The sequence below is a fragment of the Dermacentor silvarum genome, chromosome 6, assembly GCF_013339745.2.
Source record: "Dermacentor silvarum isolate Dsil-2018 chromosome 6, BIME_Dsil_1.4, whole genome shotgun sequence".
In the NCBI taxonomy this organism is placed as follows: Eukaryota; Metazoa; Arthropoda; class Arachnida; order Ixodida; family Ixodidae; genus Dermacentor; species Dermacentor silvarum.
The window spans coordinates 102,568,761-102,588,700 of record NC_051159.1 but is presented as its reverse complement, the minus strand read 5'-3'; the positions used below and the strand labels follow the sequence as shown (position 1 = coordinate 102,588,700).

Below are 19,940 nucleotides of genomic sequence, written 5' to 3'. Positions count from 1 at the left end.
CCTGGGCATACGTTCAGAATCAATTCTAAATGCATCGCTAGTTGCACGCATGGAACTTCTGTATCTTGTTCGTCACTACTTCCAATCAAGGTTACTTGGTTGTTCTTGGTACTGTGCCGTTCAGTATAGAATTCATCCGCAGCTATACAATCGAAATTGCGGTTGACATTTCCCTGCTCATGTTTCACTACATGTATCGTGTTCTATCAAATGCCAAGTTTCCTTTCTGATTATGTACTTTCCCTATTTTTTACTCTTTCCCGAATCTTTCTGATGTTATAATTTCGAATATCACTTATTTTCTTCTTTTTCATCAGCTTTGGTAGTTCAGCCAATTATATCTGATCTCTAGAGCTACTTTGGTGCTTTTTCGTTTCTTTATTGAGTTCTTTGTTCGTTGGGAGAGCTTGCCTATTTTCTGTCTTTGCGCTTTCTCCAACTTCAATTGTGGCCTCGGAAGTTGGTTTGTTTAACGTAATTGTAGCGGCAACCCGCTAGGTGGAGAGAAGTAATTAAATGGAAAATGAGACATCCACCCAATCGTAGCAGTTGCTACAAAGGAAACCCATACGGGTTCCTCGAAAGAAAAGCCTCGCAGTTGAAGAAAAATTCGTCCTGCTCCGGGACTCCAACCCGGAACTCCAATTTATTTTCTTCTTTTCGCCGTGATGTAACGTAGAACACAAAACGGAGCCCGATGTATTATAAATATATCTTGAAAAAGCATAGGCTTGGGAATGTTGGTAATCCATAGTAACCCATAATTTAAGGAGAGCGCCCATGCATCCGGGAAACAGATGCACAGCCATCTGGCACCCCGTATCCTGATGCATGATCGCATAAAATATCTCACTTGCTGATTGCATATCGCTATCATGTCCGTGATGGCGCGTTTTTCGGACCTTGCCGATTACAGACGTCGCTTGGAAATCCACCGGAAGTCTCCATTGGGATGTGGGACGTGTGGGTCTTTTTGGGAAGTTCATTGGACTTTTTGTGTCGCCTGGGAAGACCTCATACTTTTTACAAAAGCTGCTTTTATTAGTAAAGCTTTTGTAGTTTTTTTTTATTGACTAGTTTCACCGTAAGGACGAAACATTGAAATCAGTTGGTAGCAAGGTTTAGCGTAGCGCTGCACGAGCAGAGACAGCGGCCTCGCAGCTACCAGGCGTCTCACAATGCTGGCATCGTAAGGAGTGCCGCCATACGGTCATTGTAGATGTTGATGGTGCACAATATGAGAATGAAGGAAAACTGTCGGCTATTGTAGCTTGAAGTTAAATGTCCGATGGGCTCAGACCTGCAGTATGTGCCACGGTGTGGTATGCACATGCAGCTGCTCAGCAGTAACGCTATAGAGTTTATGTGCAGAGAGAGAGAGAGTGATTGGGACGAGGAAGAGGCCGCATTTACGCTGCGCAAAGTGGAACGATCCCTTTGTCTTCGCTGCAGAGCCGACTGAGCATAGTCCACAAAAATTGTGGTTGATCCCTCTTTCATAGGAATTGGTAGAACACGAAAGTGAAACGAAAGTGCATGTTTGCTTCGTGAACTCACCGTACGCTGCAGAGAAAGGCGCACGATTTGCGGGCCGGCGACCGTGTTGCAGGTTTGCTTGGCGCGCGGCGTCTAGCTGCCGAGTCGCTTACATTACAAAGCATACATGGCGGCGTATCAACATAGTAACACTATTTAGTCATGCATTAGCGAAGGTATAGCGAAGGAATTGCGCCGAGTATATGTATTGAAGCGATTGCAAAGCTTTGGGTGTATACATTCCAGGCAATGGCACAACAGACCACTAGGGTTTCCGAAGGGTATGAGAACTCTCTCATAGATTCCCTATCTGTGATGTGATCTGTGAAGTTTCGTGTCTAGTCACTGGTCATTTAAGGACGAATCTTTCACTGTCGTCTGAAAGGTGACGACGGCTGAAAACCATCATACACCGAAGAGATCCATGCAGCAAACTTTCTATTGACCAAACGCCCGGTTCGCTTACCTAAACCATGTTACATCGAGGAAATTCGCAGAAATGCCGGTGTTTTATAGACCGCCCCCAATCTCCTTATACTCTTGAAATAACACATTAAGAAGCACATGCATATCATTAGGAACTGTCGGTGGCGAGTTTGTCCAAATGGACGATTGTTTTAAGAGACGAAAATAAACTCGTTTTCTGAGAGCCTTTCATTTATGCTCACTTTGTTTTTCTCTCATAAAAATAAATAAAAATACAGCAAACGTTAAAGACTTCGCCGTCCGTTTTCCTGTTTTCGCCGAGCGTGCCTTTGCTCAGGGCGGTCTCGTGACGCTGAACTTTATCTGTAAGACGAAGGAGTGCAAGTAGTTGCACTCCCTGCTGCTTCACTTCCTGCCGCAGTGTGGTCTCCCGCGCTTCCTCCGCTATTCAGATACAGACCCTCCTGGTTGAGTCGGACTGCGGCATGCTTTATTTCTTCTTTTTTTTACATTTTTTTCTCAGGCAAGACGCTTTCTCTGCGTGCCTGCGAAAAGTCGAGAAATAACTCATTTTGGTAAACTGACGGATGGAGACAGCAGATGCATCGCAACCTTTCGAGGGACGTGCTTTTGACTTTCACAGATGCTTTGCGTTTGACTTATTATTGAATGCTCAGCTCTTCCTAAAACATCAGAAATATACTCCAAAGCACGTTCATTACTGCAGCTGTAAAGAAAGTCATTATTACTTTTTAAAAAGCATTGGCAGATGTATACCAATCTCAGCAACCGATACATCAACAATAGCGAATCTGTATAAGCGTGTTCTTGTGCCCTTCGGAAGTACTATATGGGTCTGTTTTGCCACTGTTCGAAATCTACCCAGGACTAAGCAATTCACTGTATCCGGTGCAATTCCATCGGTATACCCGAGCTTTTCCAAATGTGTCACTAAATCCGAACTTAGTACTTCAATATATCTTCTGCGTTATATCCGACGCGGGCGTCTGGCTGCGTGTTCCAATGGAATCGTATGGCTGCGTTGCAGGCTTATCTTTGACAGACATTTGATACTGACCTCGCCGTCATCTTTCACCGCCGTAGCCTTACAAACACTTACAAGCTGACCTCCGTCGTGGAGCCGGTAAAACACGACGTGAGAAACAAAATTACGGATTATTTATTGGCTAAAAAATTCAGTGGTGATTTAGCGGTAAATGCGAAAAAAAAAATCCGTTAACATTATACGTCGCACCTATTTGAGGTCCTGGATACGTGAATTACACTCAGTTCACCACATTGCTTGTTTCAGGAGCTCACTCGACACACGTCCTCTCGCTGTGGCCGGGGAAGTGCAACTGACGGTGGTCCGGAGCAGTATACACACACACACACACACGCACACGCACGCACGCACGCACGCACGCAAAGACCTCTACCACCGGCTTCACTCCTAATCCTAAAGAATTAAAAAAAAAAAAATGGAGGACGCTGAAAGCTTCGCTTTTAAGAGTAGAACGCGAACGCGATAGCATTTAAAGATTCCTGGGTGCAGCTTGTGTAACCGTGATGTTTACCGGGAAACGCTGGCGGCGAGCGCTATGCACGAAAACGAACCCGACTTTGTTCCGCGCGTCCCCTGTGAGCGAAACGTTCTCGGAAGCTTTCTATCGGCGTGGACACTTCCAAGTGCATGCGACGACAACGACACTCGCCCAACCGCGCGGTCAAAGAGACTCAACATACACGTGTCGCTCGACTCGCCAGCTGGCGCGTCCTTTGCGTAGAGGCATTTTGTTCTCTCCGCACACGCGCCGTTGTTCCGCATACGGTCGCGTTTTATCGTCCAACGGAGCGGCCTCCACGCGTTTTATGTTACCACCGTATACGTGGAATGGACAGGTATACCCGGCCGTGGAGTGGAAGGCATTCGCACCTGTTCGCCGTCCCGAGTGCGTCTGCTGCGCCAACCCCTCCTACAGTAGCAGCAGAAGCAGTAGCAGCAGAAGCAGCTTCGCACTCGTGCGCGTGTGTGTCACTGGATGCTGCAGGAAAACGTTGGCTGCAGCCGCTTAATTGGTCTGCGCTTTGAAGATGTGTGCAACCGGGCGTCGACGAGGGTTTTGCCTCGCCGCTCTCGTCTCCCGCTTCCGGCTTCCGGCGAGAGCGGGTGAGGGGGGCGAGTACGGCGCAACGGCTGCGGGCTCTTTTGCGGGGTGATATGAGCGCGCGAAGTCAACGTGGCCGTCGACAAGCTCGGGGTGCGCGCTGCGAGTTCACTCACCGCCGGTGGTCAGCGAGAGTCGAAGATGGGTGCCGTGACCTCGCCTCGGGAGGCTGTTCTTCAGCTGGAGCCGCTCATGTGCCCCTCCAGCGAGTGTGACCCAAAGTCGGCGCAGGGTATGCTAGCCGGGATATTTATTAAAACGCATTACGCGCGCACCGAGGCGGACGCAACAGGGCCCTTGTGTTGGGTGCTTTTGTCGCGCGATCATTCGGAATTCGAGAAGCGTGTCAACATTGCTGTTTCGAAGATTGAGGTAAAGTTAAGCGTAAGAACGGACAGCGTGCGAGAGTAAACAGACAGGACAGACTTCTCAGTCAGCTGTTTTCTTGCTTTCAACCATGTCTGAGCCAGAAAAAAAAAAAAATAGAAAAAAAAAGGGGGGGGGAAGCTAATTTTGTAACATTTTTGTGCAAATTCGTACCTGTTTTTTTTTGCCATTTTTTTTTACTCTATCTGCCGCTTGCATCACTGCATCTATATTTGTAACTATCCCGTGCTCATTTAACTGCGCGGATATGCCCTGCGGGTGTCCTTCAGTCCACACTAAGTCTGGTTACGCGACTTGGCATCCTCTGGCGTGTGCAGTACTTGCCTGTAAAATATTAAGTCGCAATGCGAAACGAACCATGCTCTCGGACTCCTGCGGCACCGCAATGATCCGAAGGTTTAAGCCAACTTTGCTTTGATGTCTCCGAACATTTCTAACCCGACTGAGGGCCCAAAACGGTTCATTATCCTTGTATAGCCACGCTGAAATAAAAACAACCAGGACGTGTGCTCTTTAGCACGGGAGCTGCTTCATATATACCAGCTGTGTTTATGTATTTATTGAGGATCAAGCTAACATTTCTACGCTAATTGTCGCCTGAATACGCACATCTTCAATTTCGGCACTACTGTACGTCGTTGTCGTGCGTTCTGCGAACTGCGCATCTTTTAGACTACGACTTCAGTATAGTATGTATGCAATTATATATACAGTTGGAAATAAACGCTCACTCTGCTTCGTTGTATATATATATAACGCCCGCAAAATGCGGGCAGCACTGAACGCTTGTTCACTTTCACGCTTTATAGACATATTCAAGATGAGAACCTTGGAAAGTGCGCTCTTTCAATTTAATTGTATACATATCAGAAACAGAAAGGTCTGTCTAGAACGAACTTCAGAATGCACAGGTGGCACTCGGAACGTGATTTATCGCCTGATTACGCACACCGTACGCACACAGGTGTTGACGATCAGCCGCGGTGAACCAGTGGCTGTGGCGTTCCGCTGCTGAGCACGATGTCGCAGGTTCGATTCCCGACCGCGGAGGCAGTATTGCGACGGGAGCGGGTTGCGAAAACGCTCGTGCACCGAGCTTAGTGTGAACGTTGGTGAATTACCAGTTGGTTAAAAATTTATCCCAAAGCCTTAACTCAGCGTCAAACTGTATAGTCCTTATGTTGCTTTGGGGCGTTAGGCTTGTCTATTAAAAGGGCCCTGCAACGCCGTTTTCGGGTCACCATATTTTGCTCTAGATCTATTCTCAGCATCTCATAGAACACGGGACAAAACGAATTATGAAAAGTTGACCCACGCAAACTCAAGTTATCGGTCCGAGAAATTTCAAAATACATGCAAGCAAAATGCGAGTTACCCTCCACTCGAATTTTCGCGGCTTTCAGGTGCGCCTTTCACTCTCCCATGACGTCATATGGTGCAACCAATAGCAGCAGGGAATTAGCGGAAGTCGGCGCGCCATGGTTGCCAAGCCTGCTCATCCTGTTGATTGCGTTCCATGGACTCCGCAATCGTTCGGCGCGCGGTGTTGTCTCGTTGGTCACGGCGTCACTTTTATGGTTGTAAAGAATTCGACGAAAGTTCGTCTGGTCAGGTAACATGATGAGGAAGAAGATGCGGTCACTGACCAAGTCAAAGTAATACACAGAGACGTTTCGGGACCCGTACGGGTTCCTTGTTCACACTAAGCAGGCAAGAGCTGTAAGTCGCTTTTTATACTAAAATGTGACGTAGTGAGCGGGTGTAGCTGGCAGGGAGATTGCCATCTGTCCTGTTGATAGTGTCCTCCGTGGTCTGAATAAACACTGATTCTAATAGTAGTCTTGTGGCCGGATTCTTCTCCTTGGCTATTATAGCTTCCTTCCGTCGCACAGCTTCCTTCGCACAGCTTCCTTCCGAAGTAAGAGACGAAGCTCGTACCCGCGCTATCGGTGTTCTGTCCAAGTGGCGGACACGCGACCCTCAAGCCCGGCCTTCACCGGCTGAGAAAGACGTCGTCAAGGGCCTCCGAAACAACCTCTCCATTGCCTTACTTCCTGCGGACAAGGGAAATGCCGTCGTAATACTCAGCAGAAGTGAGTACGATCAGAAGATGACGGATTTGCTTTTGGACGGGGATACTTACGTAACCATACAAAAAGATCCCACGGCAAGCCTTCAAACGAAACTGCAGAAGATACTCTCCAATATTTTTAAGTTCGTGCCGCCGCAGCACAAGCACCTTCACTATCGCCTCCTGTGTACCAATGGGTCTGCACCTGCAATTTACGGCCTGCCCAAAGTACACAAGCCAGGCGTTCCGCTACGGCCCATCGTCGACTTCACAAGGTCGCCGCTGCACCGACTTTCGGGTTACCTACACCAAGTGTTGGGCCCACTCGCCGGAAAAAACAGCAACGCACATTGCCAATTCGTCAGCTTTCGTGGAAAAAGTGCGCGACATTTCCCTGGATGAAGAAGACGTGATGGTATCCTTCGACGTCAGAGCGCTCTTCACTTCCGTGCCTGTCGACTTGGCCGTAGCGGCGTGCACGAAGGTCCTGCTGGCGGACGAAACGCTCGCAGAGCGCACACCTTTGGAGGTACAGGACGTCTGCGAGCTGCTAGAATTTTGCCTAAGCAACACGTATTTCACCTACCGCAAGCAGTGTTATAAGCAGATCCACGGAACTGCCATGGGGGCTTCCATCTCCGTTACTACGGCCAATTTGGTCATGGAGCTAGTTGAACAGAAGGCCCTTGCCGACTTCGCTCCCGCGCCCAAGATATTCGTCCGCTACGTGGACGACTGCTTCTGCATCCTAAATAAGAATGATGCCCCACGGCTCCTGCGTGTTCTCAACTCGATAGAGGCAGCAATACAGTTTACCGCAGAATACGAATGCGACAGCAGCCTTCCCTTCCTCGATGTCCAGGTGGGCCGAACCGGAAATAAGCTCTCGTTTGCTGTGCACAGGAAAGCGACGCATACCGGACACTACCTAAATTTTAATTCGTGCCACCCAGCTTGTCACAAGCAATCCGTTGTTTCTTCTCTGGTGACGCGGGCAACACGCATCTGTTCAAGTGACGACGAAATCAGGAAAGAACTTAAGACAATCCATCGCGAATTAATGACGAACGGGTACCCAAAGAAATTTATTAAGACTAATGAAGATCGTGTCCTCCATCCCAGGCCATCCCAGGGCAAGTCGTTCCGAAGACGCGCCGGCGTTCCATATGTTCCTGGGGTCAGCGAAGCTCTAAGCCGTATCTTTTCAAGGTATGACCTTCGCGTTGCGCACATGCCCTCCAACAAACTGAGAAATCAGCTTGTTAACGTGAAAGATCGATTAGACAGCAAGAGCTACCCTGGTGTTGTCTACAAGATACCATGCGCAGACTGCAGCTGCAGTTACATCGGCGAAACTGGCAACTTCACCAGAAGATTAAAGGAACATCGGAGGGACGTCTGCAACAACAAGAAAGCGTCGAACGCACTGGCAGAGCACGCCGATAATCACGGTCACTGCATCAATTGGGATAACGCCACTATAATAGCCAAGGAGAAGAATCCGGCCACAAGACTACTATTAGAATCAGTGTTTATTCAGACCACGGAGGACACTATCAACAGGACAGATGGCAATCTCCCTGCCAGCTACACCCGCTCATTACGTCACATTTTAGTATAAAAAGCGACTTACGGCTCTTGCCTGCTTAGTGTGAACAAGGAACCCGTACGGGTCCCGAAACGTCTCTGTGTATTACTTTGACTTGGTCAGTGACCGCATCTTCTTCCTCATCACTTTTATGGTTACGACAGCTTCCGCAAGGTGGCCGTAGGCGCGCCAAAATGCTTTGCATGCGGTCCGTCATTTCCAACACCTTGCCCGGGCTACAGTGTACTACAGTGGGTTCAGGAGAGGGCGCGCGCCATACGATGGCGTGAAGCGGCGAGTGTTAACAGGTCCCGGATGTATGCGGTGGCGCTGCGGTAGCGTGGGCTGTAAGCTCGGCATTCCCGGCACGGCGGCAGCGTGTTGCTTTTGCTTTGTTTGCGTCGCTGTGCTGTGCTGCTGTGCTCTCTGACCTCGCTTGCCGAAAGAAGCAACCCACGTTTTCTTCGCTGTAAAAGGGACAGATGCAATGCCTGGCCGCAGGCGTCAACGTCATTGCTTCGCTCCCGGGTCCATGACAGGATACCAATGGACGAAAGGCTGACATTGATAAACTCATCGAGTCAGGTAACCTATCATTGGCAGAACGCAAGCTACATCGTATTTCTTTTGAACAGAGTGGCTATACATCATAGAAAAAGTGATGACCGGCTGATCCACTACATGGCAGGTTATGTAGCGCGCAAATTTATTGCTCGCAATGACTGTGTAGAATGCAAAAACGTGCTTCTGCAAGGACCAAATGAGATATCCGAAGACGATATGTTCACTGCTATTTGTGACAAAGGAGGGTTGCTTTACCCGTCACGTGTGCTTTTCTTAACAGTAAGAAAGTTGGAGAATGTGTTCACTACTTTCTTCAGCCAGGAAAAGCTGTGTAGCAACAGCATAGTAGATGTCATGCTGTTGGGCAACTCTCAGATTTCATATGGTGTAGGGGGCGGCGAGCACTCCGAAGTGCTTACTGCCAGCATAGTGAAATTTTATGTCCCCACAAGGCTTCACTTCTATGTAAAATGATTTAATGAGTCACAGGAAGCGCGTAGGAAAAAGAACTTTCATGCAAAGATGAGTAAGTGCTCATAGTTGTTTCTCTAGCCTATGTTCAGTGCATGAAAACCAGGAAGTGCTGTATAAACAGAATATAATGATGTACATTTGAGAATTGGCAACACCTGTATAGCTTCAAATAAAGAATTGTTGTGTTCTCGAAAGTTTTCTTTTTTTGCATTCAGCCATGTTTAGAAAGCATGCAGACGCCCATTTTTTTTCCACGCCAGCGCTTTGGCTTCTTCTGAGGGCAGAGAAATATGTTAAAGCCGTTAACAGCTCAATGCATCAAGGGAGCTCAATATAAATCTATGACGGCACGATAACCACGGAGGCAACTACAAGGTCGCATCGCCAGGCCTTTGCGAACCTTGAAGAATCGTTAGTTACAGGGAATCACAAAAATGGTTTATTCAGAAAGAGAAACGTAACGATGTAGCTTAACCTAATACTTCTCTTCTGTGGTTTCTAACAAATCCTGACCGCACCTTTCGACAAAATTACAGAACATGGTTGAAGCTTTAAAATTGTCACGTTTGCGATAACCAGTTGTCACGCACGAAACGATATAAAAACAAAACTGAAATAGGATCGTCTCGGTTTATTCGTGGAACGCCCCAGTAATAAATTACATGTACCGACGCCGCGAGTCCGTGCTGGGCTGCATTCGAAAATCGGCTGTTCCATGTTGGCATCTTGGCAGTCGCAGCGTTTCCTGCGTTAGGTGGTGGTCGTTCAAAAGCCAGTAAGCCCGGCAATTCCTGTAGGCGGCGGCAGTTACTTACGTGACATCCACTGAGATACAGAGCGACGATTCCAGGCCGCGATGCTGGCTCTTTATTCTATGATGCAACGAGTACCGCGAGTTTCATACAGCCCATGCTCTGCTGGCGCCACCTCGCGCCATCAATGTGAGAAGCCTTGCTTGCGGGCGCTCCCTGAGCCCACTATCCCATACTCCTAGTACACTGTACCCGGGCTGTGCAATACTTAAAATCGACGTAAAACGAAATGTTGTAGCCTTTTCTCGCAGTACTTGCAATATCGTGTGAACGCTAATAGCACATTACATTTTTTTTTTTTTACGAATCATAATAGCGGCACTCTCCCACGTCACTTCCTGTGTACGAAATACACAAAATCGCCGCGTCGAGGCGATGTCATCGTAGCCGCTGAACAAGCTTTCCCTGGCGCGTTGCAGGGTGCCTTTTAACCCGTGAATTAATATCGGTCCGTGTTGTCCCTTGAATACGTCGTGCGTGTAGGAGCTCACCCAGTTCTTACACTGAAGTATCACTGCGAGCCGGCCTATAGTTGGCTTTGATTCATTGTGAAATTTTGCGCTAAACAAACGGGAACAGAGCGCTTCCTAACAACCGACTTTCTTTTCTCGGGAACATCAGACTTAAATACCATACAGACCTGCGCAAGACATCTCAGGATTCAGGCTAGGGCGCATACAGCAATCTCGTGAATTTTTCTGGAAATTATAGACACGAGGAAAGTAGCGACGTCTCTTTATATAACATAGCAATGGGTGGGTGACTCACACAGTCTTCTTTTGGCTGTGAAATGTAAAGTGATTTCACGATTTCCCCCGACGTTTTATTACAATGTTTGAAAAGAATGGCTGTGTTGTCAGAGTAGGGCGTGCATGCACACTCGTTACAATGCTAGGCCAAATGTGTGCTATAGGCCCATCGATTGCTATGTTAGATAAAGGGATGTCGCTACTTTCCTACGTGTCCGTAACTTCCAGAAAATTAATGTGATCGCTGTATGCACCCTACGTGGAATTCTGAGATGTTTTGCGCAAATCTGTGTGGTATTTAAATATGAGGTTTCCGAGAAAGTAAAACCAGTTGTTAGAAAGCGCTCGTCCTTCCTTGTGTATTTTTGTTAGTTCCCGTTTGTTTAGCGCAAAATTTCACGAGAACTTACACTAAAGAGCTGCCGCCGTAGGACTCGTGACAACTTTAGCAGGTGATTTCGGGAATGACATGTCCATGTTGCCACCGATCGTGATAAATTTTACTTTACATTCGCGAGTTAATTACCACGTGTATATGTTTTATGTGTTTTCTCTGTGTGGTTGTCACGCATCTAGCCAAGCCTTGTACGCATAACATGCCGTCCCTTTTAATGCATCTGTACAGAATTCACGGTTTCGTATTTGTCCTATGACGTAGTTGTACAGGGATTTTTTTTTTAGGGATTTAACAAGATGTAGTGCATACAGCTACGTTGTCTTTAATGCAATTTTGTAGCAAAATAATAATATAAACAATAATGGAGGCGGAGAAAAATATTTCGGGCCTCGAACCAAAAAGTTCTGCTTCTCGATTTCAATTTACATGTATTGGTCTTAGGGCCTGTACACGCTCGAGCCGCACATCGCCGCAAGCCGCACCGCCCTCGCGCGGTCCGCTTAAAATGGCCGCTCTGACGTCACAAGAGGCGGTCGTGAACTTTTTTCCACCATGCAGCATGTATGCGGCGACCGCACAAACATGGCGCTGGTTCGAAGCGAAGCGAAGCGCGAGGCCTAGGCGCCTAGGCTGCTGTGACAGTTTGTTTGTCGTGGTTTTTTTGGGATCATTGCAAGAGTTATCGAGCACTCGCAGAGATAGTCGTCGAACGCAGCAATCCGCTGTACCCTGCCCAACCTCTTCAGTGCGTGCGATCGTCAACGGCAACAGACGGAAATGTGTTGTGTTTACGCAAAGTTCGGAAGCAATGAAACCGGCGATTTCGTGTGTGTTGGGCCGTATTTCGCTTGTGCAGTACCAGCAGTACAAACGCGAAGGCCATCACATGCACGCGCATTCTAAGCATGACACATGCATTCAGTGTACCCTGCCTGACCTCTTCAGTGCGTGCGTTCGTCAACGGCAACAGACGGAAATGTGTTGTGTTTACGCGAAGTTCGGAAGCAATGAAACCGGCGATTTCGTGTGTGTTGGGCCGTATTTCGCTTGTGCAGTACCAGCAGTATAAACGCGAAGGCCATCACATGCACGCGCATTCTAAGCATGACACATGCATTCAGTACGCTCCAGAACGAAAATAGTGCGGTCGCCCATCTCAGCGTATGGTGTGCCTAGGTGTTTGTGTGTGCGCGCTTCATCGCTGCGAAGCTCATACGTGCATGTGCATTGTGCAGTGCTGGTTTGTGTTTAAGAAGTGACCATATAACCTGTAGCGATTAGCTTTATTGTCGCGTCATCGCAGTCATTCGTAATGTGCTGTTTGTGCTTTGGTTCATGTGAGCTGTTTGGGGGACTGCGATGCGCCTTGGTGACCGCGAACACGTACAGAGCGTTTGAGTGCTGGGGTTCTTACTGTACGAGGTCAAGGGTACTGTTATGTATACGTGCAATGTGTCGCAGTGGTGCTAGGCGTATAAGTATTCGTTTTATGCGATATGCATATGCTCTGAAGTGAACCGTGCATACAGAACGGTTTGTACAGAACATTAGACCCAAAATTCAAGGATGCCAAAACCAAAATTCAAGGAGGCGGAAACAAACCGTACTTGTACACATACATTGAAAAATAATGAAACCTGCTTCTCCTTGGCCGAACTTTCTTGTAGCTAAGCAGCTGCTGAGTTGGGCACACACTACAAGCTCTTTAGGGTGCTTTTTATGCATGTGCTCTGAATTAAACAGTGCAGAAGCACTGCTGGTCGTTTGTGCTCTTTGCATCTCAGTATGGGTTTTGTATCAAACCAGCTTTCCTTGCTTTGTACACGTGTTGTTTGTTTCCAGTGTTGTTACTGCACATTTTACTCTTCACGAAGAGGGGAGGCTAGGGAACAGCTTAAAAGTTATATCACTGCTCCACATATTGCAATTATTAATTTTGTGCTAGGTGTCATGTGCTGTAATGTAAACAATGCAAATGTGCCGCATGCTATTTTTTGCGGATGTGACGACACTGCAACGCAGCTTCTCTGCCACTGCCCAACCTTTCATGCTGAACGATGTGCTTTGCCAGTTATACTCCATCTCAGTAGTTCCTTGCAGCACTGGGGCAGCGGCAGGGCTCTTAGCCAATAGGAAGGCTCAATTCCCCTCAAGATGTGTTCATCCATGCTGCGTCAGCTGCTCAGCGTCTGCTTGCCATCCTTTTGATACATCAGCCACTGTTGGAGCCGTGACGCAACCAATATTCCTACGTTGTAACTAAAGGCTGCGTACGCATTCCCTGAATGCTACTGTTGGGCTTCGCTTCATCGACACGCTGTCTGAGCAGTTCAATACAGCCTCCTGAGCCAGTTTTAGTAAAAGTGAACACCCTGATAAATGTTCACATGCACCGCGCCATCTGCTCAGCGTGTATTTGACGTTTGCTCACCGCTGTCATCACGTACCGTACTAGAGCAGAGTAGGAATTAATGATGCAGTGAACAATGACGCCTTCGTAGCGTTCTGCATCGTCAATGCATCACCATTGCTACTGCTGTGGTGTCACCTGCTAAATAGAAACCGAACCACTTTTACTGCCTGTGCAGTCCTAGCAGTGTCAAAACAAACAGCTGATCTCAATAAGAACAACAAGAAATACCTAATGCTTTGTCCTCAGCATGAGATGAGACTACGCAGTGATGGATTTTACCATTTATTTATTGCTGTCAGGGCGTACAGCTAGTAAAAGGGCAAATGGAGATTGAAGCGGGTGGTCTGGGCTGCATAGGTGGTGCCATGTTGCTGCGTAATCATGGTTAGGGTGGCTACTGATGTTACCAGTGCTAACCGCCACAGTAATTCATCGTACAAGACGGGCATGCGAGAAGGGCCTAACATCTGTAAATCTTTTGTGAACGTCACCATGTAGCCTGCACCAAAGGACAACAAAGCTAGGCAACATGAGAGACGTAAGGCATGGAATTGACGAGGGAACAATGTTTAGCTTCATGCACCTTCGCAACGATCCATCTCCTTACATTAATTATCTGCCATCATGTCAACAAACTCATTGAAGTTTGACTTGTAAATGTAACATGCATGTATTATGCTGTTGTCGTGATCTAAATAAAAAAAATGAAGAAAGGTGCATTAGGTGTTTTGCAAAAAAAAAAGAGAGAAGGAGGTGAACCCTCATTTCCTATATGGGAGTAGGCAAGAGAGAAAGGTCCTTTGCGTTGCTGGTTGGGCAAAGAAAGAATGCCTCTGTGCACGAAGAGCAGGTTACATTCTTGTACTACAGATTCTTCGCTTCTATTTCGGCTGCTACTAGGCCGTTTTAAAGAATTCTTGTGGTAGAATATTCCTTGGAAGACACTTTACAGCTTTTATAGTATAACTAAAATTTTCCACTGGGCCCTGGCGAATGGTCCTCTTAAATTTCTGAGGGGCCCATCAAGGGGTTGTACAAATTAGATGAGTTGTTTCTATGTAAACCTCACATTGACAAGCTTTGCAAAAATCTCGGCAAGGCTTGTTATATTCTGCTCAAGAGCCGAAATTGTTTTGATACAGAAACCCTTCGAGAAATTTATTTCAGCTTGTTTCACAGCCATCTGTGGTACTGTGTTGCATCTCTGGGCCATTCATACATTGAGCCATTTATAAAACTTCAAAAGAGGGCTGTCCATTTATGACTTCCTCACAATACAATGCTAACACGACACCGCTCTTTCAACACGTACACATTTTACCATTTACTTCATTACTAAATTTTTAAACTCTTGTAATGGTTAATAGTAGCATCGTTGCTGACTACCCACTCTCTGCTACCAACTTTACCGAATCAGGACGCTGTACACGCAGTGCACTAAAACAAAATTTTCTGGTTCCAAAGGCTTGTAATGTGTGTGGTAAACGGAGAATTTGAAGTGTTGGAGTAGTCGAGAGGAACGTTCAGCCCACGTAAGCTAGAAATGCAACTAATTTTCAGAGATAATTAAAACTGCATTTTCGTGATCTTCTTTCGTATGTTTATTAATACATTCACCGCTTCCTTCTCTTTTTTCTGGTGCATTTTCTTTTACTTGTAGATGTTCAATGATACCGTTTGCATTTTGAAGATTCTTTGTATTGTATTCTCTACTTCTTCTAATGTAAAGTGCATATTGTTGCTGAGTCTTAAGTACATGTGTCTGTGCTAAATTAATTGCTTTGCTTCCTCTACATTTTTATGGATTGCAACTGGCCTTGAGCTAGGGATCCCAATGTATTTGTTCACATTATGTTTTACTCTGTACTGTACGTAAGAAATAAAGTTTAATTCAAGGAAACATTTTTCTCACAGGGCCCCCTAGCCTGGAGCTGCAGCCCCCTTAGCCCATAGGTTAATCTGGCCCCAGTAGTAACTAGTATCACGAATGCAAGTTTTGGCTTGCCATCCCTTTTATCAGGTTAACATTGATTTGCACAGCAGAAATCCTAACATTCATTGCATGCAGAAAACAGCCTTAGATCAAAGGATGCAAGTTGCTTGTGTCCTGAAGAATCTAAACCTTGTTTGGGGTTTTCTGGAATGAAAGCAGTTTAGGTACCTTAGTCTGAAACTCTATTTTGCTTGACTGCAGCATTTATCATGGATGCGAAGTGGGTGTTGTGACAGAAAGCCAGTGTGCACAACAAGAAAAAGTACTGCAATGCCGCTCAAAAGTTTTCTAGGTGTTTTGTGCAAAGCCACAATTAATGTACGGGAATAACATGACAGTGGTCATAACTTAAAGCAACGGTTCATTACAGATGGGATACACATGTATGCAGTGGCGCACCGACGGGGGGGGGGATTCGGGGGTTGTAACCCCCCCCCCCCTGAGGCCGACTTAACCCCCGCTTTTGTTTAACCCCTTTTCTTTCCTTACGCATTGAGTACTGCAACTAAGATGTAAGACGCGCAATCGTCTGCACACTCGCAAAAAGCGCATTTTTTTGACAATTTCCCGTGAAGAAATCGAAATTAGTGCTGTTTAGGTGGTATTGGCAAACTGTCAACCCCCCCTGACAGAGATCCTGGGTGCGCTACTGCATGTATGGTCACATAAACCTAATGGTGCAAGCTTGACATATAAGTGATAGTCCTTTTTAAGATACAAGTGGCATGGTGACATACCGGGAATCAATGCTTGTTATTTCTTTATTCCCAAAATTATCAGTTGTACAATACTTGTGCCCCGATACAATGACGTATCTCTGAATCACAGATGTCACATCCTATCTGCCCTGTGAAATACTTTGCCACATGAAATGGAAATCTCATTGACATAATCAGTTATAGATTTTGCATTAGTTTTATGCTGTTTCTTGCAGTCTTGTCTTTCATGAGTACTTGCATAGTATGGAAAAGGGTACCTTGACATTCTAAATGTTATCTATATATGACCACACAACTATTATTTTTTCCTAATCAGAGGAGGCTCTCGTGTCATTATATTAATTGAACTTCTTTAACAATGAATATGCGACAAGTACTTGCATGTGAACAGTGTATGCAGCCTCCCAAAAGCAAGCACGTTTACGAAAGTATCTTTCAGTCATATTGGCAAGAAAACTTTCCCATAGGCTTTTTTTTACGCGAAAGGTGACCACACATTTCTTGATCTAGCAGACTGATCTTTTATGCAACAAGTCTGTGCTGCTTTCCTTGCAACGAGTAGTTTTACATATGTCTACAACACGTAGGTCCTTCATCGGCTATTCTTTTTTTTTTTTCTACAACTTTGATGTTTTCTTAGGAACAATATATTGCACGTTTTTGAAAGCTAGCCATTCAGAGGCCATTCTTTCTTGAAAAGCTTCTTTGCAGCCAGGCTCTAAAGTTGTTGATAGACTGTTTATGTCGATTTTTTTACGTAACAATTAGTAGCCTTGCATTTAAAACTTATCCTTTGTGCCCAATATTTAGCTCTCTTTTTGCACTAGTTAAGGTGTGGTACCTTATTTTTTTATATGCAAATAAATATTGTTACTACAGGTACGTGTGTCGTCGTATGACTATTGAATATTTGATAAATAATATTTTATTCAATTCGTATTTGAAAATGTTTACATTCGCCCACCTTTACTTCTTGTACAATGCACAAAGAGGCACGCAAGCCATAGTGGTGCTTAATGAAGTCTCTTTTGCTGCATGTAATAGTCGCAAAAAGCAGCTTCTCACAGGGAACTTGATTGTGTTGTCTTGTGTATTGTTCTTCTGCCATATGTATTCTGAATTGATAATTATATCACAGACAGATATATAACCTCTAAATGGAACAGACATTTATTTGATACACATGAACTCGCACCCTGTTCAGCTGGCTTTCAGTTACGCTGATTGTGGCCAGCCTCTATAGAGTATGTCTGCAATGTGGTATGAGGGTATGTGTGCAGTGCTACTGTTAAGCCACTATTGTTCTCACAGCAATGTATTGAGTAAGGTTATTGCATAATTATTATTTAAAAAAGACAGCATTAGCCCAGGTTTTAAGGGTGAGAAAATGCTTGGTGCACTTCACCAAGCATACAGACAGCATATAATGTGACTACATACCATGTGCTAGTTTGTATTTACAAAGTGTTTACAAAATGGGGAAGGTGGCAGTGAGACTCCTTGGGGAAGCAACACTTCAGTTGTACTGATGGTACAGCGTGACCATATAATTTCCTTATTGCTTGGTTAAAAATATGGTGGGTTGGTTACAACCTATGAAATGCCACACCAGCAAGGCTGAACATCCATCCTTACTTTTCAGTGGCTTAAATACGCCAATGTGTTGTTGAGCCTGTGTTGTTGAGATTCCGAAATATCGCCTCGTGTGCCACGTTGTCAGATGCCCCCTTCAGGTCTAGCGCAAGAATGGCCCGTGGTGTGTGGCAGGGATGACAATCTCCTTCTTCAATTGCATTAGCACGTCCTGGGTCTCAAGATGTCGTATAAAGCCAAACATGGGGTCTGGCATTTGCTGGGTTTCGTCCAGGTGTTGTTGGAGGCATTTGAGTACTATCCTTTTCATGATAATGCTTATGCATGATGTGAGGGATATCAGCCACAGGTTGTCAATGTGCGGGGACTTGCCCGGTTTGGGGATAAAGCGTACTTCAGCTGTTTTTCATTCTTGTGATAGCTTGCGTGATGTCCAAAAGTCATTGAAGGGGTCTAGAAGCGTCTCTAGGGCCTGATCTTCGAGGTTAGCCTCGAAGATTCTGGTCAGGCCCGGGGGCACTGCTTCGCTGGCTTTTTTCATCAATGGAACAACGACATAACACAGAATGAACAAACACGAGTGCTGTGGGACACGGTCATATTCCATCATGTAATCAATTGTACGCTCACTTTTAACTTGGCAGCTACTAAAAAAACTGTAAGTAAATCAACAAGCCGTAGTTGAATATTCACTCGTGTGCTCGGTGATGACGTGAAGTGACTTGTCGATCTACACAGCTGTATTCCGCGATAATAGAACCATCTGTATAAGAGTATGTTAATATATAGGGCGTTCATTTTAAAGTGTTACGGAATTTTTAAAAATCGCCTGTGGCAGGTAGCATAATTCTTATCGTTGAGCTGGGGGGGTTATTCGATGAGGTGGACATTAGTAGCACAAAAAATCGAAACACATATTCAAGTAACAAAAATTGACTAATGAACTTCTTAGTTAATTACTTTACGACACATATTGCAATTTCCGAATTATAGCCGGTGAGCTTGCAAGACGCATCCACTTGAAATGAATTTCCAGATGACGCCAGCTTTGAGATATTATTTTCCAAAGTGTGGGACGAAATACATGGGCGTTCCAGTTACTTAGTGCTTCAATGTATAAAACAGCATTTTGGTAAAAAAGTAAGTGGAACAACAGTGCATTTTTAGGGCGAGTTTGATGGCACATATCTCCAAACTGGCGTCATTCTGGAAATTCATCCCAAGTGGATACGCCTGCCAAGCTCACCGGCTCCAATTCGTAAATCACAATATGTGCTGTACAATAATTAACTAAGAAGTTGATTAGTCATTTTTTAATTAGTTCAATATGGGATTTCTCGTGTTACTAATGTCCGCCTCATCGAATAACCCAGCTCAACGATAAGAATTATGCTACCTGCCACAGAGGATTTCAAAAAAAAATTTTAAAACTTATAAATGAACACCCCGTATAACGCTGCGGCGCTTCAGCGTGCTACGCTGTTGCTGCGACAAATCCCTTGTTCATTGGCTTAAAAACGCACGCGCGATCTTGCAAGCTTTCGCTAGCACATCTACAAAAAATGCGCCGTCACGCCGCACACAACCGAGTACATAGCGATGTATGTTGTTACAACAGTATGCGGTAGCAATGATTAAAAAAAAAAAAAGAAAGAAAGGAAAACGAAAAAAAAAAAAAAAAAAGGCGCAGGTAAGATCACTGCATAGTGTTCGAGAGGTGGCTCAGCGCGCCAACGCAACACATGCAGTCAACAGAGTATGACAGTGCAAGAGTTTTGCGTTTTCGCCGTGACGCGGAAGCTTGAACCCACGCCGACAAAAATGTGCCAGTGTCGTCTGCTGTTGACGATAGTTGCCGACTTAGAACGTCTTTGCCCGCCTCTCGGTTGCCGGCTCTTAACATACGTCGCGTCCCCAAATCGGAGTGCGGATGCCGGCACATGCGAACCGCTCGAGCTTATTAATCAGAAAATTACCTAATAAGAAAACAAACGTAATAACAAATCCTGGCTCGGGCCAAAATTTTGCTGGTCGCCAGCACAAAACGCTG

At 45.7% G+C, this 19,940-nt stretch overlaps 3 protein-coding genes across 10 annotated transcripts in view; 2 read left to right on the top strand and 1 right to left on the bottom strand.

Moving 5' to 3' along the window:
- The window catches only part of LOC119455795 (myb-related transcription factor, partner of profilin), a 62,485-nt gene that overhangs the window by 19,945 nt on the left and 22,600 nt on the right, over positions 1-19,940 (top strand). The window lies entirely within an intron of this gene.
- Positions 1-19,940, bottom strand: part of LOC119455794 (nonsense-mediated mRNA decay factor SMG9-like) — a 75,704-nt gene that overhangs the window by 48,836 nt on the left and 6,928 nt on the right. The window lies entirely within an intron of this gene.
- The window catches only part of LOC119455790 (facilitated trehalose transporter Tret1-like), an 83,742-nt gene continuing 67,753 nt past the window's right edge, over positions 3,952-19,940 (top strand). Inside the window, exon 1 of one of the 3 annotated variants that reach the window (XM_049669316.1) lies at positions 3,952-4,362. In XM_049669316.1, coding sequence (XP_049525273.1) covers positions 4,272-4,362 — 91 coding nt within the window. In that variant the 5' untranslated portion in view covers positions 3,952-4,271. The remainder of the gene's footprint in view (positions 4,363-19,940) is intronic. The other 2 variants (XM_049669311.1, XM_049669313.1) reach the window with 2 other exon arrangements.